Source organism: Drechmeria coniospora, chromosome 03 (assembly GCF_001625195.1).
Source record: "Drechmeria coniospora strain ARSEF 6962 chromosome 03, whole genome shotgun sequence".
Classification (NCBI taxonomy): domain Eukaryota; kingdom Fungi; phylum Ascomycota; class Sordariomycetes; order Hypocreales; family Ophiocordycipitaceae; genus Drechmeria; species Drechmeria coniospora.
In genome coordinates this window covers 8,368,646-8,391,146 of record NC_054391.1, presented here as the reverse complement: position 1 = coordinate 8,391,146, position 22,501 = coordinate 8,368,646, and the positions used below count along the sequence as shown (strand labels likewise).

General features: G+C 54.8%; 9 protein-coding genes across 9 annotated transcripts; 4 read left to right on the top strand and 5 right to left on the bottom strand.

Annotated features, from left to right (window-relative positions):
- Positions 1–1,813: 1,813 nt before the first annotated feature.
- DCS_07923 (uncharacterized protein) lies at positions 1,814–2,685 on the bottom strand (the record flags this gene model as incomplete). The annotated part of the gene is made up of 2 exons (XM_040805206.1): positions 1,814–2,324; positions 2,387–2,685. 2 exons carry the CDS (start codon positions 2,683–2,685, stop codon positions 1,814–1,816), a joined length of 810 nt encoding a protein of 269 aa, XP_040655310.1.
- A 609-nt stretch (positions 2,686–3,294) lies between these two features.
- On the bottom strand, positions 3,295–6,338 carry DCS_07922 (CCAAT-box-binding transcription factor; the record flags this gene model as incomplete). Its single annotated transcript, XM_040805205.1, has 3 exons — positions 3,295–4,032; positions 4,088–5,715; positions 5,789–6,338. 3 exons carry the CDS (start codon positions 6,336–6,338, stop codon positions 3,295–3,297), a joined length of 2,916 nt encoding a protein of 971 aa, XP_040655309.1.
- A 378-nt stretch (positions 6,339–6,716) lies between these two features.
- DCS_07921 (uncharacterized protein) lies at positions 6,717–8,797 on the top strand (the record flags this gene model as incomplete). The annotated part of the gene is made up of 6 exons (XM_040805204.1): positions 6,717–6,882; positions 6,940–6,980; positions 7,038–7,128; positions 7,191–7,273; positions 7,342–7,471; positions 7,521–8,797. 6 exons carry the CDS (start codon positions 6,717–6,719, stop codon positions 8,795–8,797), a joined length of 1,788 nt encoding a protein of 595 aa, XP_040655308.1.
- A 715-nt stretch (positions 8,798–9,512) lies between these two features.
- DCS_07920 (Byr1-binding protein Bob1) lies at positions 9,513–10,232 on the top strand (the record flags this gene model as incomplete). The annotated part of the gene is made up of 5 exons (XM_040805203.1): positions 9,513–9,534; positions 9,594–9,761; positions 9,832–9,944; positions 10,003–10,120; positions 10,189–10,232. The coding sequence occupies 5 exons, from the start codon at positions 9,513–9,515 to the stop codon at positions 10,230–10,232; spliced, it is 465 nt and encodes a 154-aa protein (XP_040655307.1).
- A 179-nt stretch (positions 10,233–10,411) lies between these two features.
- Positions 10,412–12,079, bottom strand: DCS_07919 (uncharacterized protein; the record flags this gene model as incomplete). The annotated part of the gene is made up of 4 exons (XM_040805202.1): positions 10,412–10,928; positions 10,981–11,223; positions 11,282–11,835; positions 11,888–12,079. 4 exons carry the CDS (start codon positions 12,077–12,079, stop codon positions 10,412–10,414), a joined length of 1,506 nt encoding a protein of 501 aa, XP_040655306.1.
- A 682-nt stretch (positions 12,080–12,761) lies between these two features.
- DCS_07918 (uncharacterized protein) lies at positions 12,762–15,116 on the top strand (the record flags this gene model as incomplete). The annotated part of the gene is made up of 4 exons (XM_040805201.1): positions 12,762–13,166; positions 13,222–13,643; positions 13,696–14,324; positions 14,401–15,116. 4 exons carry the CDS (start codon positions 12,762–12,764, stop codon positions 15,114–15,116), a joined length of 2,172 nt encoding a protein of 723 aa, XP_040655305.1.
- Positions 15,117–15,236: 120 nt separating this feature from the next.
- Positions 15,237–16,781, bottom strand: DCS_07917 (pre-mRNA splicing factor prp46; the record flags this gene model as incomplete). The annotated part of the gene is made up of 3 exons (XM_040805200.1): positions 15,237–15,322; positions 15,397–15,561; positions 15,629–16,781. The coding sequence occupies 3 exons, from the start codon at positions 16,779–16,781 to the stop codon at positions 15,237–15,239; spliced, it is 1,404 nt and encodes a 467-aa protein (XP_040655304.1).
- A 934-nt stretch (positions 16,782–17,715) lies between these two features.
- On the top strand, positions 17,716–18,913 carry DCS_07916 (uncharacterized protein; the record flags this gene model as incomplete). Its single annotated transcript, XM_040805199.1, has 8 exons — positions 17,716–17,770; positions 17,841–17,866; positions 17,939–18,067; positions 18,132–18,234; positions 18,296–18,309; positions 18,378–18,615; positions 18,680–18,774; positions 18,857–18,913. 8 exons carry the CDS (start codon positions 17,716–17,718, stop codon positions 18,911–18,913), a joined length of 717 nt encoding a protein of 238 aa, XP_040655303.1.
- Positions 18,914–19,002: 89 nt separating this feature from the next.
- On the bottom strand, positions 19,003–21,671 carry DCS_07915 (uncharacterized protein; the record flags this gene model as incomplete). Its single annotated transcript, XM_040805198.1, has 3 exons — positions 19,003–19,962; positions 20,021–21,405; positions 21,497–21,671. The coding sequence occupies 3 exons, from the start codon at positions 21,669–21,671 to the stop codon at positions 19,003–19,005; spliced, it is 2,520 nt and encodes an 839-aa protein (XP_040655302.1).
- Between the last annotated feature and the right edge of the window lie 830 nt (positions 21,672–22,501).

Here is a 22,501-nt window from a genome sequence, read left to right as displayed (position 1 = left end):
AATACGGGGTATTAGTGAGTGGTGGAGTACTGTACAAGAACTAGGTACGTATGGACTGTACTCCGAACACTTATTAACTGCAGTCCTTAATTACTGTACAAGCACTAACTACAGTGGTTTACTTAGTACAAGAAGTACTTGTAAGTAAATACAGCGTAGGGAGCACAAGTACTTGCAGATGTACGTTGTACAACTACTTATGTGAGAATGAATCACACGTACGACATACGGCACCTACGGAGTACTGCCGACGCATCCCGAGCCAATTCGTCATTGTACAGTAAGTATGACGGCATGGAGTACAGAACTAGTACACCGTGCAAGTACAGCAAGTAAGTACTTGCACAACAAGTGCTCCGTATTCCTCGGTTATTCATATTTAGTTCAACATAACATACCGAACTGCTACGAGTTCGAATAGTACCGCCGTAGCCAACCGTTCTCAAATAATAATCCGAGCAATAATATCACACGGAAACACGAGTACGACTATTCCTCCATACTCACGTGTACTTCAAGTACTCCGTACATGCACGTACTGGACATGTACTTATGTTGTGGACATGTACTCCGCACACCATTTGAGTACTGTACATCTACAGTACTCTGCGCACTTGCTTACATACAGTTCTTATAAGTACATGTACAGTAAGTATGCAATCCGTATTACCTTGTAACTCCGTAATTACAGTAAGTGCATGTACAGTAAGTACACACACTGGTCGAGAGGGTAATGAAACCTTCTATGTGCATACTCATATTCGCATCCATGTCCGTTTCCTGGTTGCTTTGCTCTTGTTCAATGATGTCGGCACAGATTCTCTGTGTTGCCTGCCCCTGCGCACAACATGATTTCACTGTCACGGAACTAAAAGACCACGTTATAATAATAATTAATAATACCTTGCCCGACAGGGTAGGGGTGCTCATGAGTGCGTGACGGGCCAGTCCGGAGTTCGGACGGAGAACGAATTGCTTCGCCATGACTCGGCTTCGTGTCCGAACTGGCGCCGGTGCCGGTGCCCGACCCAACCCCGATTCAGCCCCTGCTTATATTATACTGTTTATTTATTTGTCGGCACAAGGCGCGGCCGTACCGAACTCCTGCCAACCGCAGGGATGCTTCGCGGAGCAAAGCTGACAGAAAGATTGGGACGTGGAACACCTTGTTTTAGTCCAACACCACGACGAACATGATGCCGAACGATATTCGAGTGGCGAGGTAGGAAAAGAAGGAAACGAACAACGGGTGTGAGGTACAAGTTGATAGCGAGCGAGGTACTGCCATTTCTTGAAACCACCCGGGAAAACCCATCAAGGCCGTCTGGCGTTGATGACGTCCCGCCCGAGGAATCAACTCGACCAAGGAAGGATACACCCAACCACTCCTCCGCGGTCCTTGGGACACAATCGGCAGGCATACCCTTCGTCGTAGCCTCTGGGGAGCATTGGTTTAGGCAGAAACGTCCACGGCCATGTTTGCGGCTTGCCATCGCCGCTCATCCGATGCCCCGTTTCAAATGGCTCCCATATGGTGCGCGGACGCGTCGATTCGTCCCCGACGAGCGCCATGTTCTGAATGCTTCACGTCGACTCTCGTGCTCACCAGTACATGATCCAACTTTCGTACACCACGGTGTCGTGCGGGACTTGCCTCCAAACCACCTCCCCGGAACACCCAGATGACGTATCCCCATGGCACTGATCGGTCCACCCAACGGCCGGTCATCAAGCGTGAAGTCGTAAATTCTCAATGTCGTCATCATGGCACGCACGAATCAGGCAGGATCGAGCAAAGGACGGAGCAGGCACATCATCTCCAACCTCCTACCCTGCCCTCATCCCACCTCTCCTTCCTCTCTTGCCGCAGATAGAACTGCACCTTGGCCTCCCTGTATCTACGCACCCACTCAGCCACCTCTCGCTCCGAGGCCAAGTCTCCGCCGTCCCCCCCGTCGCCCCCTTCGAGGAAGCTTTCCTCCATGGCCTGGCAAACACCAGCCTGCTCCTGAACGCCTTGGGAGAGGCGCTGGTAGAGGGAAGCGGGAGAGAATGGTGCGAGGGCGTGATCCATGTCAGATTGCTTCTGACGCCACTGGCGCTCGAGACTGTGGGTGGAGAGGAGATGAGCCTGTGTGTCCGAACGCTGGTGGGAAAGGCGCCCGCCGAGTGACTGCAACTGCCGCGCAAAATCGCTGTTTTGACTCAGTGCGCTGGTGAGCTGCGCGTGGGAGGCGGCGGTGCAGGGATGGGCTGTCGACGGCGAGTGCGCGAGCGCGCTGAGAAGGGAAGGGGAGGCAAGGAGGCCGGCGAGATCCTGTGTCCTGGAAATCGCCGCCATGTCAGCGAGACCGCTCGCGGCCGGTGGACCATGGCGAGAACTCACGACATGTCTAGGAGCAGGTCAGGCAGCCATCCTACGCCCGGATCGGACGACCCCGTATCAAGCTGCTGAAATGGGGTGGAAGGCTCGCCAGCTCCTTCGCCTACAGCTGGCGGCGGCGGGAGAGGAGGGGGAGCGGGTCCCGCGAGGCCTGTGAGGCCTGTGAGGCCTGGGGGACTCGGAGAGCCCGAAGGACCTGGAAGACCACAAGGCGTGCCGATGCCGCTTGTGTCGTGACTGCCAGGCTTGGGAGGAGGGGCCGGCGGCGTGAAGGCGGCCATGCCCGGAGGAAAGCTCTCCATGATGAGAGATGACTTCCTTATATATAGGTGTAAGCACAGACATGGGGTGTGCCAACTGGCTGAGGGGGAGACTGTTGGCCAATTTCTGGATGCACTCGCGGAATTGTGAGAGGTGAAGTTGATATGTTGGCAGCAAGTAGTGCCGTCATTAGTCATGGCACCATCCCAGCAGAGCTCTCTATATTGATCAGTTGGTACCGGAGTACCTGGTACAGTACAGTGCTTGATTGGGGGCCACCAGACAGTGCTTGGCTACTAGGTAGGTAGTTTCCTCACCAACCCCCCCAAGTATACCTCATCCATGAGAGTTGTCGTTCCAAGTAAACCACCCCTATATCGAAAAAAAGTACTGGGAATTTTGAAACTGTCAAAAAATGAAGATGTAGCACAAGCGAGTACTGGGGGAAAGGGCTGTCACCACTTCATGGCTGGATCGTGCGCCACACTCCACGCCGATACGGTTGATGCAAGTGAGACCTCAATTCCGGTTCGTCGGAGTTCTCGTTCTCCTGGGATGATACCGTCAACATCAAACGCCATGCCGAGGTATCTAGACCGGGAAGTGAAAATGATAGCAGGGGCTGACTGAACCAAGTTCGTAGTTGTAGTCTACATGCCATCCTCCTCAGCAAGCATCTCTGCGTAATCATCCACCGACGCGAACATGGGAAGACTCTTGAGCATCTTGCGCCGCGAGACCTTCTTGTCCTTCCCTTCTTCTTTTTCCTTTTCTTTCGTTTCCTCTCCGTCTGACCCCGAACCGCCATCGCTGGTGCCTGCTATCTGGTCTTCGTCGAAGTCCTCCATATCGCTCTCCAGGGAGAAGGCCAGCGAAGATCCGTCATCTGAAAGCATGTCCAGGTCGTCCAAGCCATCAAGGCTACCGGAGTCTTCATCATCGATGTCAATCCCTGGCTGCTCCGACACCAGCGCCTCCCAGATCTCATCCTCGCCATTCTCCCCATCCTCGGCAACTGACTGTTTCGCCTTCTTCCCTGCGGGTTCCTTGGGAATGTGCTGGAAGTATTCGTGGAAGAAGACATCTTCGGCAGCAACACTCTCAATCTTCTTGTTCCAGAAAGCAGCCGAGTTGACAGATACTGCGGAGGCACTTGCGCTCCTGCCGCCTAGCCAGATATCACCAGAGTCTTTTGTTGTCCGAAGAGGTTGCATAATAGAGGCGCCGCGCGCAGAGTCGGTCGACTTGGGATTCCTGTACACAAATTTGTCCAGGAACCTGATGAGGGTGTGACTCTCCAAGTCGGGTTTCGGCATGTCTCGGCCCCTGTCCAGCAGCGCGTCTGCGAAAACACTGACCGAGGGATGGAAGTGTGTCTGGACGGGAACCTGAACCTTTGTGTTAGCGGCAAGTCGTGAATACCAGCGAGAGAAAAGAACCAACCATTTCCCACAGACAGCTCCGTTGAGCATTGCTGTGTTCTGGATCCCGCTTCCGACCGTCATAAGTTGGCTGGTTTTTCGACGTCTCATCATCAAAGACAGATGTCTCCGGATCCTCGACCAAATTCGATAAATCAGGGAAAGTCCGTTGAAGCTGCGAGATGACGTATAGCAATCCGCAAATAAATGGTGGCTGGTGCAAGCCGGCGATTTGCAACATCCTCTTGGCAAAGGCCTTGACTCGCCGAACGTCGACATCGCTTTTTAACGACCGCAGGAGGAGGTTCAGGTAGAGCGACTGCTTGGACGATGTAACTAGACGCGGGTCCAACAACGATTCATACAGCGCCCGAAAAAATCGGTCCATGGCGAAGTGCTTCGTCGATGAGAGATGTTGGATAAGAAGAAGCGCCTGAATGCTCGTGTTGAAGTTGGCCGAGTGCGCAATCTTGAAGAGCGTGTCAAGATGATGGTCCATGATGGCATCGTTGACGCCCACAAAGGGGGCCGCACGATTCACGCCTGTCAAGATAGCCGACACGAGCTTGTCTGCTGCCTCGGTCTCAGGCACCGTTGGCTTCGGAGCGCCGGAGCGCCTCCCACACCTCCCACCCGTCGGCCTTCCATCTGGCCCCTTTGGCTTCCCGCTTGCGACGTCAGCCCCATTCGAGTTTGCCATGTCGGCCAGATCCCCAAATCCCAAGTTACCAGTCTTTAGTAACGACACGAAAAAATCGAAATAGATGCGGATGAGTGATTCGGCAACGGCAGGCTCCTTGCTACTGAGGATCGTCTGGTTCAGAGTGTTGATGGCGTAGTACTTTGATCGTGTGTCCTGCGAGGGGTGAAGGAGGATATCCTGCTCCACTGAGCGGATGATGATGGGTTTCATCCCAGGATGAGAAACCTGCAATTGCAACAACAAATAAGACGCACGAGAGGCAATTTTACGGTCCCTGTCGCCCAGTTTGTTGACAAGAAGCGTGAGAAGGTTGGACTCTTGCTCTGGTTTTTCCTTCAGAAGGCCATAGACGAAGTCCACCGCCTTGACGCGCGAGTATTCGATTTCGTCGGAACACCAAGCCTCGAGCAGCTGAATAATCTTGAAGTAGGTCTCCTTTAGCCAGTCCTCGTACATCCAGGCAATCAAATGAGCACCGGTGACCTTCCCGGGAAGAGGCTGACTGGGGTTCCACGATCTGACTGACGTTTTCTGAAGTGTACCCAGCAAACCAGGCTGGGAGTGAAACGGCCGCAGACGTCTGTCCGAGGGCAGTAGAGTTCCGGGTCCCAGCAAGTCGACAAGTGCACCGATGGCACCGATGGCCTGTGCGCGGCTTTTCTTGGACGCAAGAGCTATGAGGGCATCCGTGGCGCGGATGTTATGAACAGGGGATTCCTGAATGGCCAAGGTGAGGGCGGATACCTTGTCGGTGAGAGTACCCGAGGACATGATGGTGGACAGGAATTTGTGCGACGACGACGCAAAGATGCTTGTCCTATACTTTGCGGCATCCTGCTCCAGCAATTCTCGGGCATGGTTTTTGAGAGACTCGACGGCACCCATGAACGGGCCAAGCTGTTCAGTAGTCGGGCCTGGCAGGGACTTCAGGCCCGCAGAATGCCACTCTGCCAACGGTTCAAAAGTCTGGTTTCTGGGTTAGTGGTCAGACTTGACACTTCCCGGGGGTAGGGCCGTCACTTGCCATGCCTCCAGGTTTGCGACTGGGCGCAATGTCCTCCTGATTGCTGTCGTCGTCGTCCTCCTCTTCCTCCACATCCCCAACCTCATCCCCTGCCTCGGCTGACTCGTCCATATCTACATCGCTGGCCTCTTCTGGCACGATATCGGCAAAACCAAGTTCTTTGGAAAGGGCCGCCAACTCCATTTTAAGAGTCTTGTCAATTGGGCGAGCCGGTTCCGCCGCGTAGTCGGAGTCATCGGAATCGACTTCGTTGATAAGTTCGAGGTCTTCTTCGTCTCCCCCGAGCTCCTTTATTTCTGCCAAAAGTGCCCCCTGATCTTTTAGATTATCCCCAGAGCTTTCTCTTTGCGGGCTTGCCACGGACGGTCGTTGTTTCTTCGAATGTTGTTGGTTTGATCCATTGGTAGGTGGTCCCTTTCGCTTGTGTTGCGTAGTACCCAGGCTCTTGTTTAACGAGGAGGTGAGATGAGCAAGAGCATTAACGTCGAACTCGGGGGCCACATCGGAGGTCCTAGGCGCGCGGGCCCTACTTGACGATTTCGGCATTGCGTCAAACGTCGTTGGAGAGGCTTTGGGTTGCGTGACTGTCGCTGGTGAAAATTGCAAGTCTGGACTTTTTTGACAATCGCTATCTTATCAGCCCCACATACACCAGCAAGAATGGTAGGCGTACTCCGTACTCCGTACTGGGATTAATAGTTCACGACTTGACCCTCTGTAATTAGTACTTATTATACTTACTTGCCGAGAATACCATTTTGGCCGGGCAGCTCCTCGTCTCTTCATCCCCACGACGCTTCTGGCGCACTCTGACCATGCGACTTTAAGACAATATACGGCCTTTGACATTGCTACAGAGACCTGCGGATATTGATTTTCTGTTCGAAATGCATTGTGTAGATCATATCTTGTGATCGGTACACAATGCCTCCTACACCTCGGCCCGCGTCATGGGCTCAGCTGAGGTTGAGTAACCGCATGTGTGGAAGAGGGTTCTCACATTCGGCACAAAACTGTGCCATACGAACTCGATCAGTTCTGTCGAAGCTCTGGGTACCCGCAGGCGGGCTGCCTGGTGCAGAGGGAGAATGTGCGTTTCCATTACTCAGAATCTGTACTCGTCGAACTCTTGCTGACGAATTCGTAGCTGGACATGATAAACTGATTCGTGCTGGTTTCCTGCGCCAGGTAGGATTTCAAATTCCAAATACTCAGGGGGACTGTAGCCTAATTCCCGACCCCTAGGCTCACTCGGGAGTATTCCAGCTATTGCCCTTGGGTTTGCGAGTGCAGCAAAAGATAGAGGCTCTGCTAGACTTGCACATGCAACGCATAGGTACGGCCCTCCCTTATCTCGCGACATCGAAATGCCTGTGTATGTCTGACACGCGTTCGTAGGCGCGTCGCGCTTGTCCCTATCAACAATCTCTTCGGAGAAGCTGTGGAGGAGGAGCGGGCGTCTGGACAACGTCTCTCCCGAGGTGAGCTGCCGCCATTTCTAGGGATTGTGGTGTTATATTTCGGATGAATCGCTGACCGCGGTAGTAAGCTTTTTCGATTTGCGGACCGCAAGAAGATGTCGCTCATCCTATCTCCCACGCACGAGGAAGAAATTACATCTCTCCTGGCTGGCACAATCAAGTCATACAAGGACCTCCCCTTAAGGCTGTATCAATCGAGTGGGTCTTCCCCCAATCCAAATCGTGCGTTTCTGACGCGAAGATCTAGCACGCAAGTATCGTGACGAAATTCGACCGCGACATGGACTGTTGCGAGCCCGGGAGTTTACCATGAAAGATTTGTACACCTTCGACACGACTGTGGACTCGGCCATCGGGACATACCAGGAGGTCTCCGCCGCATACCGAGCCTTCTTCGCTGACCTGAAACTTGGAATCCTGGTCGCCGAGGCCAGTTCGGGGGACATGGGTGGCGACTGTAGCCACGAATACCACTTGGTAAATCCCCTTGGTGAAGACGTTGTTGCGTCATGTGGTGGATGCGGCTATACTGCCAATGACGAAGTGGCAATGGCTCGGCCACTGCCCCGTGGCGCCCATGCTGCTAGCAGAGACGTTTCGGCGGCAAACGTCCGCGTTTGGCGTGGAATCACCAAGTGTCGCGAGACTCTGGTCAACGCATGGTATACCCAGCATGCGAACGACTCGCAGGAGGCCGACATCAACGTTCATGCCATCAAGGAGGTCGTTCCCGAGCTCGATTTAAGCATTGGAGAACCCCTTTCGGCATTAATGGAGGCTTGCAAAACAGATGCGGAAGCGCTGTCGACCCCGATTCGGGTGATTAACGTTGTCGACTATCGACTAGCCCACTCTTTCGACGCTCTACGAGGCCAGCTTCCTGTTGTGCCGACCGATTTGGACGCGTTTCCTGTCTTCCAATCCTCCATGATGGAATCATCATCCGGCCAAGCGCTGAACATCCGTCCCCTGACAGATGGCGATGAATGTCCTCGATGCGAGAAGGGAACGCTGCAGCTCCACCGTGCGCTGGAACTTGGCCACACGTTTTACCTAGGCACTCGCTACTCGAAACCATTGGAACTGTCAGTCACATTACCCAGCGCCCCAGGGGGGGCTTCACCAGTCCAAATGGGTTGTTATGGAATCGGAGTTTCGCGCATTTTTGGTGCCGTCGCAGAACACAAGGTTGACTCTCGCGGCCTCAACTGGCCTCGTGCAATAGCTCCTTTCGAAGTTGTTGTTATTCCGACCTCGGCAGTGACTTCCGAGGCTATTAACTTCTTCGACACGCTCGTCGGCCAAAGCCCAACCTGTGACCTGGTTCTCGACGATCGCCGAGAAACGTTTGGCTGGAAGATGAGGGACGCTGAAATGATCGGATACCCCGTTGCCGTCGTGCTTGGCAAGGCCTGGAGGGAGAGAGGCATTTGCGAAGTACAATGCAGGAGCCTTGCCATCAAGGACGAGGTGGCTGTGGATCAGTTACCGACATATCTGCCGGAGCTGTTGTCACGGCTGTAGCACACTTGCCGGTATGGCAACTACGGCCCGCACCTGTACATAGCCGGTTGGATTGTTTCCATACAATGTTCCCATGGACGAGTGTGAGGTGCAACGTGTGGCATCTTGATGCAATATACAAGCGCTCGTGATGTGGGCTGCGGGCACCAAGTGTCTATTGAACCCCTATTGCCTGTAGCCACAGGACGAGACAACGGAAAATACTTGCAAGTACAAATGGAGTAGCGAGTACTACGTGCGCGTCAGTAGATATGATAGTTGCTATTATTGCCAAATCACCTTGACCTAGTACCTCTGTCCCTTCAACCCGTCGCCCATCCAATGCTGATATACGAAAATATGCACACACTCCAATCCGTAGCAGTGCTGGTATCTGCACGTTGTTATTGTAAATCTACTCAGGAACATGCGTTTGGTGCCCTTGATTAATAGTGGTAAAGTAATCTGCAGGACGAAGTATATGCAACCAAAAAGTAATAATTAATTCCATGCCGTCACATCCAGCCTCTGTGGGGCCCAAGAATTGGACCAGACCCCACCAGCGTACCAACGTCCGTACGTACGGAAGTAAGTAATACAGGAGGAATACAACTGTGACAGGAATTTGTTACTAGCATCGAGCCGCCTTCATCCTGCTCTGTGACAGCATTACTACATAGAGTAGGCGATTGATGCTCGCTCTTCGTGTCGCAACCTCAATTCCCAAACCATCACCATGCCTGGCGAACGCGAAACAGGTAAGCCGGGATTGAGGAAAGCCTCCTTAGACTCTCCGCTGACTCTTTTCAACCCTCAGGCACCCTCAACCTTGACAGCCTTGAGCCCCAGCAGCTCGCACAGGTCAAGAAACAACTCGACGAAGAGCTCGAGCATCTGACCTCGTCATTTGCGCAACTCCACGGCGCCCAGAACAAGTTCAAGGACTGCCTTCAATGCGTCAATAGCCGGTCCTTGGCTTCGGACGGTACACCCCCCAAACAAAGGATTGGAATTGTGTTGTGGGCATAGATGCTAACAACGAACGAACAATGAAGCAGCCAGTAACTCAGTCCTCGTCCCACTTACAAACTCGCTATATGTCCGCGGCGAACTCACAAATTCGAATGCCGTGCTGGTGGATGTAGGCACAGGATTTCTGGTGGAAAAGGTTTGGACCTGATCCAGACACGTTGGCGCTCGGCAGATGAAAGCTGATACACCCCTAGAAATTGAGCTCGGCGGAGAAGTTCTACGAGTCCAAAGTGCGAGAGATGTCGAGCAATCTCAAAGATCTGGAGGCGATTCTACAGCGAAAACAGGCCAATGTGAGGGCCGTAGAGGAAGGTACGTTTTCATACCCAACTGCTTCGGTTCATCTTAGCCCCTAACTGTCGAGGCTAATTCTGGGCCAGTTTTGAGGCAAAAACTCGTATCATCTCAGAGTGTCCCGTCCTAGACGCGGCCATGCTATTCACTGCCTGCATTTCATTCACGTCACACCGCCCCTAGTACTATCCGCTTCCCAGCCAGACCATACTAGAGTCTACCCTGCTTGATTCCGTTGCTATGAATCACAAGGCATCGCACGGCACCTCCCGTTCCTTGTTTTCTTTAGCCAGGGCACTTCTCATGCAACTATGTTGACGTTTCGGTTGTGGACTGGCCAAAGTCCACCTTTCCCACCGCTGATTGGACTTGGAGAATGTGCTCCAAGAAGCTCATGAATCTCGGCTCCAATCCTGGAGCGTCTCCTGGCCAAATTGTCTGCAGTCCTGAACCCCAATCCTTCTTCCGATTTCCTGGGCTCATATAGTTGATAGATTCGTCCCAGTTTCGGCCATAAAATTCCATTCCCCACCAAGTCCTTGGTTCTGTGCTGGTTTTCATGCCGGCCCACGCTTGAGTGGTACTGATCTCGACAATGTACGGTGTATCCTGGAAGGGCACCAAAATTGAAACCTTCAGCATGGTCTCCTTGACTTGATTACTGCCAGGCCCTCTGGCCACAAGCTTGGGTATACTGAGTGATGCGGTCTGGTTCGATCCAGCGTCGCTTGGGACCAAAACGAGATGTTCGGTCAGACTTCGGAGTTCGTGTGGGACGGCCTCCATTGTATGAAATGAACCGACCTCAAAATTCCAATCAAGTTTCCTGGGTCGCCCTTGTCAGTTTGTGCGGTAAAACTAGATCCAGCGCGACATACATATCAGGGGCTGCCACTGTCCAATTCAGTCTAGGCCACGGCTCCGGTCTCGCCAGCATTGGCGTAGACAACCCCACGTTCTCCGTGAACGGGACTTCAGCTTCCGACACCAGATCATGATCCTGAATTTTCAACAGAACAGTGCACCGACTTCGGACAACCCCCATGTCGGGATAATAGAGCCCAGCGGCGGGATTGACGATATGCTGTATGACTTTGTTGGCACGTTGGACGTCTGGTAGTCTTGTGACCTCGTCAGTTCATGCCAGAATCCGTTTCACTTTCATTTTCCGCTTCGTACCTTTTGTCGAGATGGGCTCCTCCACGGATGGCATACTGGGACACCATGTGTGCAAAGTCGGCATACGTCATCTCATTCCCGAGAGTCCTTTTCCTCCGGCGCACTTGCAGGCTACCGAAATTGACACGCATCTTTAGGTCCACTGTCAGTCTTCTCAGTGATTCTGCCGATGATGTGACTCTGCCAGCTAGTTCATGGAACAGGCCTAACGCGACGGGGAGGGTTTCACCCGAATCAGGTGTGCGGCTGTTGCCTGCCATATAGGGACGTGCGTTCAGCTCAACCTTGACGAGAACGTCCTCAGTCATATTTGCAGGCTGTTGGGTCACGAAGCGCGTGACGGCTATCTCATCCGAACGACGCATATCATGGATCGTCCAGTTAAGATCCTTCAATGCGCACTGCAACCGCTGTGTGTCGTCGCTATGGATAACCAGGATATTGGGCTGAGGCCTGGTAATCCAGACCCTATGCGTCCTGCGGATAGCGTTTAAAGCTGCAGGATCATCGAGGTTGCGGGGGAGCATGTGCTTCCCAGGAATCACTAGGTTCACCTGCTTCCACGTCAGTTGCATAACGGTATCATCATGATGGATATTTGCCTACCTGGATTAAAGGCCGGTCGGCAGGCGGTCGGTTGAGGAGTTCCTCCTCGGCTGCGAGAAAGTTTGCTTGCCGTCTCCTGTCAGCCGTGGACTTGGCAGACGCCATAGTGCACTGCTTGACAAAGGCTTTCGCCTTGGCGCCATTGTTTGCCCCTGACTGCGGCCGAGGCCCGCCTCGCAAGCTTCCCTGCATCGTTATCAAATCTTCAGTGTTGTAGGTGAAGGTGAGACGGCAAGCTTGTATATGCCTGTATGCAGCGTGTGAGAAATTGTGCGTATGGAAAGAGCATGTGTGCAATGATGTGTCTGTGACTGGTATGAGTGGCCGGACTGGTTGCGTTTCGGAGCTGCCAACAAGAAACCACACCTGGCACCTGATATGACAAGTGGCAATTGGCAGCTGCCAATGCGGTTTTTGTGCAAAACAAATTATCGAAGACAATTAGGCAGGCGGTAGGCAGCAGGCGACTGGGAGGAAGGGTCGATCGAGCTGCTTGTTTTGATCGTCCAGTTGCAGTTGCTTGAACAAGCGAGCCAGTCGCTCCAGCCAACACATATAGCCCGCACCAGCTACGAATTCTCGAAATGCATTGTCCACTATCTCTTGCGCCCGATCGTGAACGTAATCATTTCTGATGTACAGATTCCTATGAATGAGCCATCCGTTTTGATTACCGTAGACCAACGGGTACCTGCTTGGATGCCGTACGCCAACACCCGAGCGGTCGTTCCCAAGTAACGTTTAGTCACCGACAGCGGAGTACTAGCTAGCTACCTCCCGCCTCCTCCCCCACCGTCACGTCTCCGTTTCACATTCACTCCAACACGCAGTTGCCAAACGGCACACTCCCGTGCGCACGGTCGAATTCGATGCCATGACACCCAAGAGCGGTGCCAAACGAGACGCGTCGACCTCCCAGCGACCCCAGAAGCGGTCCTTTTCGGGCGTTGCTCGCGAAGACTCGGATGACGAGCTAGGGGAAGATGACCTGCCTTGGGAATGGATTTACGGCGTCGAACCGAACGAGGACGACGGCCAGAGCCATAGCAAGAGACGGAAGGTGTCGGACAGAATAGTAGGAGCTCGCATGGGCAGCTTCGAGTGTCGGGTCGGCGATTGCGTGCTTCTCAAGGCCGAGGGATCCAATGAGGCATGGGTGGCCATCATATGCGAGTTCATCGAGCCTGATGGCGAGGGCGACAAAGCTGCTAACTTTATGTGGTTTTCGACGGAGAAAGAGATAAGGAACAAGAGCAAGAAGCGCGATGACTTCTACTGGGTATGCATCCACCACCACTCCGAGCGCCTTTCGCGGCACTGATGCCGGCGTGTAGAACGAGCTATACATTTCCCCGTCGTGGGACAAGAACCCGCTGGCCTCCATCAACGGCAAGGCTCAAGTTACCTCATTGGAAGCGTTTCTATTCAAGTTCCCGTCTGGCAAGATCCCGCGCCACTTCCCCGAGTATGGGAAGACCTTCATCTGTCGTCGCGGCTGCAACACAAGAACGGCCAGCTACACCGACGAGTTCATATGGGAAGAGATCTACCGTGGCGGGAAGGACATATTCGAACTGAGCCAGCGGATAGAACGAGACACCAAGGCAACTCGCCGCCGGGGAAAGGCCCGGGGCCAGTCACCCCATGATCCCGCATACTTGCCTCCTCAAACGCCAACCAAGACTAGCACCGTGTCGGCCAGGACGCCCCAGTCCAAACGGGGCCATGTCGAGCATGGCTCGCGATCGCAAAAGAGGTACGTTACCCCCTCCCGCCCGCGCAGAAGACCGTTGCTGACATGCCATCAGGGGCGCAGGCAAGAAACTCGAGTTTACCCCCCTCGCCACCCGGAAACTGTTTCCTGGACAGGCCCAGTCATCCCCTTTCCAGATCGCACGCTCTCACCTCCACGTGTCATCCGTACCAACCAGCCTTCCCTGTCGCGAGGGAGAATTCGCTCTCGTCTACTCACATCTTGAAGCTGCCATCACCGAGGGGACCGGCAACTGTATATACATCTCCGGCACACCCGGAACTGGCAAGACGGCCACCGTTCGCGAGGTTATATCCCGGCTTGATGATGCTGTTGGTTCGGATGAACTGGATGATTTCATCTTCGTCGAGATCAACGGCATGAAAATCACCGACCCTCACCAGTCGTACACCTTACTCTGGGAAGCGCTCAATGGCCAGCGGGCAAGCCCGTCGCAGGCTTTGGACATGCTAGAACGGGAGTTTGGCAACCCAAGCCCTCGGCGTACGCCTTGCGTCGTCCTGATGGACGAGCTTGATCAGCTCGTTACCAAGAACCAGGCAGTCATGTACAACTTCTTCAACTGGCCAACCCTGCGGCACAGCCGTCTGATTGTTCTCGCCGTGGCAAACACCATGGATCTCCCGGAGAGAACGTTGAGCAATAAGATCAGCAGTCGGCTCGGTACGTTGACTGTGGTCGTTGCATACGCCATGGGCGCCAGCTCTGTCTATGACGCTGACATCATGGCATCATACAGGCCTTACCCGAATTACCTTCCCAGGGTACACGCACGAGCAACTCATGAAAATCATACAATCGCGTCTCGAAGGCGTCCCCGACAACGTTGTCGACCCTGACGCCATTCAGTTTGCCAGCCGCAAAGTCGCTGCCGTCAGCGGAGACGCTCGAAGGGCGCTGGATATTTGCCGTCGAGCAGTCGAGCTCGCCGAGCGCGACGCCGATGGCGACCTACCACCGACGCCGTCCAAGACGGGAGGGGCCAACCAGCCGTCGCGTGCCGGCAGGGTCACCATTGCGACCATCAAAAAGGCCATCAACGAGGCGACGAGCAACCCGGTCCAGCAGCATCTCCGGGGCCTCCCACTCATGTCCAAGCTCTTCATGGCGGCGTTGCTGCTACGGATTCGGAGAACGGGCCTTGCGGAGACGACTTTCGGCGAAGCATTGGACGAGCTGCAGCGGGCTACTGTCCATTCCTCACCCGTGAACCCAGGGATGGCTTCTATCCTGGGCAGTAGCCTCAAGGGAACCCCGGCGAGCGGCCCGCGACCGAGCACCAGACCCAGCAGTGTCCACACGGCGGCCCTTGACCTCGTCGCGGCCGGTCTCATCAACCTCGAGACACAGCGGGCAGAGCGGTCCAGCAAGCTACGGCTGGCCGTCGCCGATGACGAGGTGAAGATGGCGCTTCGCGATGATGGAGAGCTCAAAGCCATGGGCATCGGGATCTGAAGACGGAAGAAAGTGAAATTTCAGCGTATCAAGCCGACATGAAATGACATCTTCACTCCCGTGATTGCCTCTCCATGCCACTTTTTTTTCGCAACGCAACGCCCGCCAGAACACAACCTCCTAAAATTTGCGCCGCGCTAGCGTCGGCGTCCATTGGATGGGATGCGTCTCGGGCGACGCTTTCTCGTCTTGCTTCCAGATTTTGACTACTTTCCGTCAGCAGCCAGTCGCCGGCGGCGGCTAGGGGGATACGGGGACTGGGAGTGGGTGGATGACGTACTGGTCTTGTCGGCCTCGCCACAGATAAGTCGCAATCCCGAGCGATCAAAGGTGGAGCTCATTATGCCCGCCTCGGCATCGAGGGAGCCAGGTTGAGCTGTGGTGTCGAGAGCCTGGAAGCGGCTGCCCGACTTCCAATCCCAAAAGCCCATGGAGCCGTTATCGCCTGCGTGCGTGCTCGTCAGCACAGTCGTGAGTGTCAAGGGGGGCTAGTGGCAAGGGCAAGCACTCACCTCCCGAGAACATGACGTTTTTCTGGTTCAGGCTGAGGGTGTTGATGATGGCATTTTGGCCCTCGAAATTTTGCATAAAGGCACCCTCGGGGCACTTCCACTGCTTTATGCTTCCGGTGCTGGCACTGGCGAATGTAAACTCGTTGGGATGCACGGCCAGGGCGCGCACACCCTTCTTGTGGTGGGTGAGCACGCCCATGGTCTTGCCTGCAGCCAGATCCCAGAGCCTCACGGTGGAGTCGAGCGATCCGGTGATGACCTGGGGGTCGGCCTCTTGACATTTGACGTCGGCAACGGTCTGAGTATGGCCACTCAGAACGTGGATGTTACTCCTCGTTCGCATGTCCCAAACTCGGGCAACGCCATCCCTACCACCAGTGACGAGAACGTCGAGCGTAGGGTGAAGGGACATGGTATATACACCGCTCAGGTGGCCATGGTAGTGGCGGATGACCTTGTTTGTCTCGAGATCCCAGCACTTGACCATCTTGTCCTCGCCGCAGGAGAACAGATAGGGATGACGTGGTGAAACGGCGAGGCCGCGGACGGTGCTGATGTGGCCGGTGAGGGTAAGTCGTAGAGAGCCGGTGGCCATATCCCAGATTTTGATTGTCCGATCGCCAGCACCGCTCGCGAACCACTTGTTTCCAGGCTCCACGGCGAGTGCCCGCACCCAACCCAGGTGCCCGGATATAACTCTCATCAACTTCCAAGGAGGGTGCCATTCTGGCTTGGCGTGCTGGTACTGCTGGTTTATCCTTCTCTCCAAGCTCATATTACTTGCCGTCTCTGCACCGGAAGCGGCCTCCGCCGCCGCCGGCCCTGTTGATCCAGGAACGTCCTCGAGGAGCTTTTGTGAGCGCCCCGTCAACGCACGAGACGCAGTTCCTGCCTTCGCCGTAGCCGATGCCCTTCCGGGTTTCTTCGTCGGTTGTCTTGCTGCAATCGTCGCGGGCAACGTCTGCACGCCGTGGTACTCGGCCAGGAAACGATGCTTCATGGCAGAGTCTTGGAACGCGTCCTCGAGCTTCTGTCGCTTCACAACTGGTTGCTCGGTGGCGCGGGTAAAAAGTCGTCTCGAGATGAGGGCGTTTGGCGATGCGAGCTCTCCGAGATGCGACGCATTTTGCGCCGCCAGTTGCGGTGCCTCCATGGTCGTGACTTGTCCTTGGCCAGCGGATGGAGCAATGTAGGTTGAGAACTGCTGTAGGTTTGACAGTGCGCTCGTCCTCCTTTATGTAATTAACAGAATCGGCCAGGACAATAATAGGCCACATCTGTTGCTGTACGGAGTTAGTACAGCAAACGGGCAACCAGTGCGGGTTGCGGGGCTAGTGCTTGTAAGTAAGTATTGAATGGAGAAAGGTACATATGTACTGTGCTCTGTAGGCTAACAGTCAGAAGTACATACAGTAGTCGGTAGGTGCAAATCATAAGTACAAGTCAAGTCGGTGTTCACTGTTGTCATACCTGGAGTAATTACAGTACGTGCTTACGGAGTACGTTTACACCGAATTATAATTAATACATGACGGCACCTCCTCCATAGTACTCCGTCCAGTAAGCGCATGTCGTCAACAAAAGTACAATTACGGCTGATGTGCGAGCATCTCTTCGTACTGCTCATATGCACCGAACTGAACCAATTATTACCTAGCTATTTGTGCAAATGTACCAGTAGGACATGTAAAGCACTCAAGTACAGTACGCGTATAGTTGATGGGGAGGGCCATTGGGTACGCGGCAGGGCCTACTACGGAGTACTATAGTTTAGTGATGTTAGTGATGTGCTTGTACATGTACTCCGTATGCGGAGAGTAATTACTCCGAACCACGTACTTAAGTACGTACAGTAAGTAGGTAGGTACATATTGTACGTAGCTGAATGGTCGGTTTTTAGATATTGGGTCTCTTTCCAAAAGCAAACGAACCAGAGAACGTTTCCATGTCATGTCATTGAATTGAGGAACAGTTTGTTCATCCAACTTTGTTCCCCCCCCCCCCCCCCCCCTCCCCAGGACAACAAAACTACGCTCCCAACTCGTGAGCAAGCTCCCGCTCGATCGCTCGTAGAAGTATCGACAAGAATGGATGAGGACAACGATCGATATCCGCTCCATACCGCGGCGCGCGAAGGGAAAGGTCCGTTGGTCACCTCGATGTTCCTCTATCTCATTTACGACGAATCCAATGCTGATGGCACCGTTCCTAGTGGCCAAGGCGGAAGGGCTTCTCAAGGTACGTGGGATATGAACTACTGGGCAGATCTGAAAAGGTTGGTAACCTCGCGATGCTAACACGACCTGGTAGACGGACCCAAAGCTCTCGCAGAAAAGAGATGACGACGGTCGGTATGCCATCCACTGGGCCGTCTCCTCCAACAACCTGGACATTGTTGTCCTTTTAGTCAACCACCCTGCCTTCGATCCGGATGTGCAAGTCAGTTCTTCGTCGCTGTAAAATGCGAAATCACTGTCAGGTCCGATGCTGAAGATTGCTGCAGGATGGCAGCGGCTGGACCCCGCTGATGATATCGGCGAGCGTCCCCAACGGCGAAGCGGTCCTCAAGATGCTGCTCCAGAAGGGCGCCAACGTGAATGAGAAGAGTGAGTTTCTTCGCCGACGACTATGTCAAAACCGCAGCGCTGAAACGACCTCATTGCATAGACAGCAACGGTCAAGTGAGAGAGCCTCCCGCCACTCTGCACTCCCCTTGGACGCTTCAACGTTGACATGGCCATTGCCGTAGAGCGCCCTTCACTTTGTCGCCTCCAAAAAGAACATGGACATCGCTCGAATGCTTATTGAGGCGAAGCCAGCCGCCTCGACTCGCATCCGTGATCGTCGTGGGCAGTACCCAATTCATCGTGCTGCCGCGGCTGGCTCGGAGCCCATGGTGAACTTGCTGCTCCAAAACATGAGCCCGCTCAACCCGACGGACGACGAGGGGTATACGCCGCTGCACCACGCCGTTGCCGAGGGACACGGTACGTATCGTGACGGGATCGGGCTGCCGGTCCGACTCTTGACTGACTGGCATGCCGGCTGTAGGTGATGTGGCTGTGGCATTGCTGAAACATGGAGCCGATTTCGGTATCAAGAACAGGGCAGAGGAGCTGGCACTCGATCTAGCACCAGACAAGGAGGTAGGCTTTCCCATGGAAACCCGGAACATTCTGCCGCTTGTCACCCTCCTCTACCTACCAGCTAACGATCTATGTTGAACAGGTACGCTTGTATATCATACAAGGAGCGGAAAGGGAAGGCGTCGACCTCTCCCTGTAGCTAGGTGTAGGTCGCCGTGGAAGTGGCAGCGCAGCACTTCTAAACTTCTTCCCGCGCAAAGAAAACGTGGGTCAGAGATGGCGGGGGGTTCACGTAACTGTCCTCTCCACAAGCTCCCGATACATGGCCTTGACGTCCTGGACATCAGCCTTGAGCTCCTCAACGAGCTCGCTCTTTTCCCCAAGCATTTCCAGCGTCGTTTGGTATCTTGAATCGAGATCCGAAACCTTGCCCTCCAGCTCTGGGACGCTCTTGGCAGCGGCATTGGCCTCTTCCAGCTCCTTCATGAGGTTAACCAAGTCCGCCAGAGCCTCGTCCCTCTGGTGGCAAACCCTCGCCATTTCCTCCTTGGCCGCCACCTTTTCGCCCTCCAGTCGTCGTATCGCCGCGCTCATCCGTTCCACGAGCTGAACGGAGGGACCGGCCGTCGCAGTCGACACCGATATCATGTCGTGAGCGATGTTGCGAGGCGAGGACGGCACCTCCTCGTCCGCGCCGTTTTCACGATCGACGGCAGACGGCCACGCGTTGAATTGCGACTCGCTCGGAGCTTCGAAGGGGGAGAAGGGGGTCAGCGGTTGCCCGTACCCGACGGTGGAGGCGATGCTGAGCCTGCCAGGGGGTTGACAGGAGAGCCGTCGAATGGGAGACATGACCTCTGCAGGGCTGTCCGGTATGCTCCCGTACGTCGGCGTTCGTCGAGGTTTGCTGAGAGCAGGCAGTCCCATTGCCATGAAATCAGAGCTAAAGGTTCGCTGCGGCAACGGCGTAGGGGAATCATGCTGGGTCGGGTGGCCTCTGGACGTCGCACCGGCCACATCGTCGGCCCACTGCCGCCGTTCCGCCTCGGCGCCATCGTCCCGGCTTTCCAGGCGCCTCTTTTCCTTGTTGAGATCCTTTCTCGCCTGCTCGAGAGCCTCCTCCGCGTCCCTCGAAGCAGTTTTCATGGTGGCAAGCTGGAGGGTGACCGCCTCCAACTCCTGCCGCGCCGTCGCAAGCGCGGGCTGCATCGCCGACACTTCATCCTCGAGGTGTCTGTTGCGGATGGCCTACCGGAGAGACATCAGCATTCGCCTCGATTGTTTCTGGAACAGGAAGGCTACTCACCGCGTCGCGCGCTTTCTTGCGCATCTCTGACTCTCGACGAAGGGCCTCGTCTTTCTCCTTCTCGAGGTTGGCGGCCTTTGCCAGAAGAGACGACTCCATGCCCTGCCAGTTCTCCCTGGCAGACGCGTATTGCGATTGCAACGTCTCAATTTGCCTGAACATCTTGACCTGTGCCTCGCCTCCCGATCCAGATGACGCCTCCTCGGCGGCCGTTCGCATGGCCTCCAGCCTGCTCTCCATGGTTCGCAGTTCCATCTTCAGCTCTTCCTCGACCTTGCTGCCTCTTTCCACGGCACGCTCTAGCCTTTCACGCCACTCGATATCCACTTGCTTGGCCATGGTAGCTTGCGACTCTTTTTCTGCTCGGAGGGCGGCGATTGTCTCATCGAGCTCCTTGTGCTTCGCACGCTCCCCGGCCAGCGCCCTGCTCAACGCTTCTGCGTTAGCAGCCTCGACCTGCTGGGATTTCGCCTTGCTCTCCTGTTCCAGCCATTGGTACGCCTCGTCCTTCTTCGTGTGCTCCGTCTTCAGCTCCTCAATCTCCTGTTGCAAAGCTGCGGTTACCCGTCGGGTTTCCGCTTGGCGCATCTCGCTTCCCTCAGCGACGTCTAGGCGGTTGCGCAACTCTTCGGCATTTGACACGGCCTTGTCCCTGTCCTTCCTGAGCTCTTCCGTCTGTTTCTCCAGTTCCGACATCTGCACACGTAACTTTCTGGCTGAAGCACGGAGCTTCTGCTCCGTGCTTGACAGAGCCTGACCTTCCTGCAGCAACAAGGCGATCTTCTCGTCCCTTTCCGCAATTTTACGCTCCAAACCGCTGGGAGAGGCGGACGATGCCGCCCTCTTGGCCGAGTCTGCTGTGCTCTTGGCTAAGTATTGCAACTTTGATTCGAGGGAGTCTACCCTTTCCACGTAGTCTTGGATTTCATCCTGGTGACGCGCCTTCATTTCCTCGACGGCAGAGTCTGAGATCTCGTATGTTCGTTCCGTCGCCTTGGGCCCAGCTGCTCCCCCTCCGATAAGTCCGGATGCTGAGAGCTCCGACGGGGTGTCTTGGCCCCTGTTCACATCGCTTGTTGGGGTATCGTTGGCCAATCGGTCGATCCGGTTCCCGTCGGCGTTGGCCGTTGTTGACGACGGCTCGGCTTCGACTTCGACTTGCTTCGGCGGGGGTATCGAGCCCGAATCGGCTGCCACAGGTCCTGTCTGGTCGAGCCGGGCTTTGTCGTCCGTCGACGGCCGACTCGCTACGTCGGCCGAGCTGCGCGGCGAGTTGGTGTCCTTGCTGCTGGTCCCACCCGCCGCACTTTTGGCGATCATCGCTTTGGCCAGCCTTGCCTGGAGTCGGTCATTGGCACGGCTGCTAGAAGCCGGCAACGAGTTGGCTGCTCATGCGGACAGGATTTATCAGTCTCGGGCACCTCAAAGCCAGGTGGACGCGCATCATGTCGATGGAGGAGACAGGTCAGGACACACCAGAGCTGGGTACGGGCTCGGCATTGTTGCTTGATGACGCCGTGGCGACCACAGGTGCCGGCTGCTGCTGGCTGTCATCGGCGTCGGCAAGGATATTGTCAAGTCGTGACTCCACGCCCGCGACGGTCTGGGAGAGGAACGAGCCCCATCTCGACTGCTTCGCAGGCGCAGCCATGGTGTATTGTCCCCTTTTCGCCCTCTTTCTCTTCGTTCTCTCTGACTCTCTCTTCCTTTCGTTTATGATCTCTTAGCTGATCGAGGGTAACATCTCATTCCAGCAGCGAGGGAGGCTGTCGACGTGGACGAGGAGAAGAAATGAATGAGAGGGAGAAAGTTACAGGGAGGACACGCCATAACGAGTTACGTATGTACTTCGTACGGTACACTGTACATGTACCGTGCGTTTACGGACTGCCTACGGAGTACTGTTAGGTACCAACCTAGCAGTATTTGATAATACTTAGCAGGGCGGAACTAGCAGAGCGAAGAGTACCCTGCCGTACTGTAGATACTTCCGTCACTATGAAAAACCTTGGAACAGGTACTAGGTACGTAAGTACTCGTGCCGACCAGCCATTGAGCATACAGTGCTTAAAATGCCTAGCATCACAGGCAGAGCTTAACATTTCGGACTTACCGATGATTCGACGAGGCCGAGATGACGAGAATACTCCGGGAAATCTGCGAACCATTTGGCGTCTGCGCCTGTAAGCAACAACGTCACCCCCATTTCTCCTCCATCAGTATCTGCGGCGAGTGACTGCTTCATGACGTGTGATCAATGCCAAAACTCAATGCTTCGCTCGAGCAGTCCACGTCACCAGAGGGACGGGAAATGGAAGAAGAAAATATTGAAACCAAGGTGGGCGGGAGGGGAAGGACCGAATCCCACGATGCAAGGACACAAGGAGTTTCGTTGTATGGCACCAGATAGCAGATCAAGGTCCTCATATAGCTCATAATCATAACACATAAGTATCCTCCACTCTCTTCCCGCTGGGTATC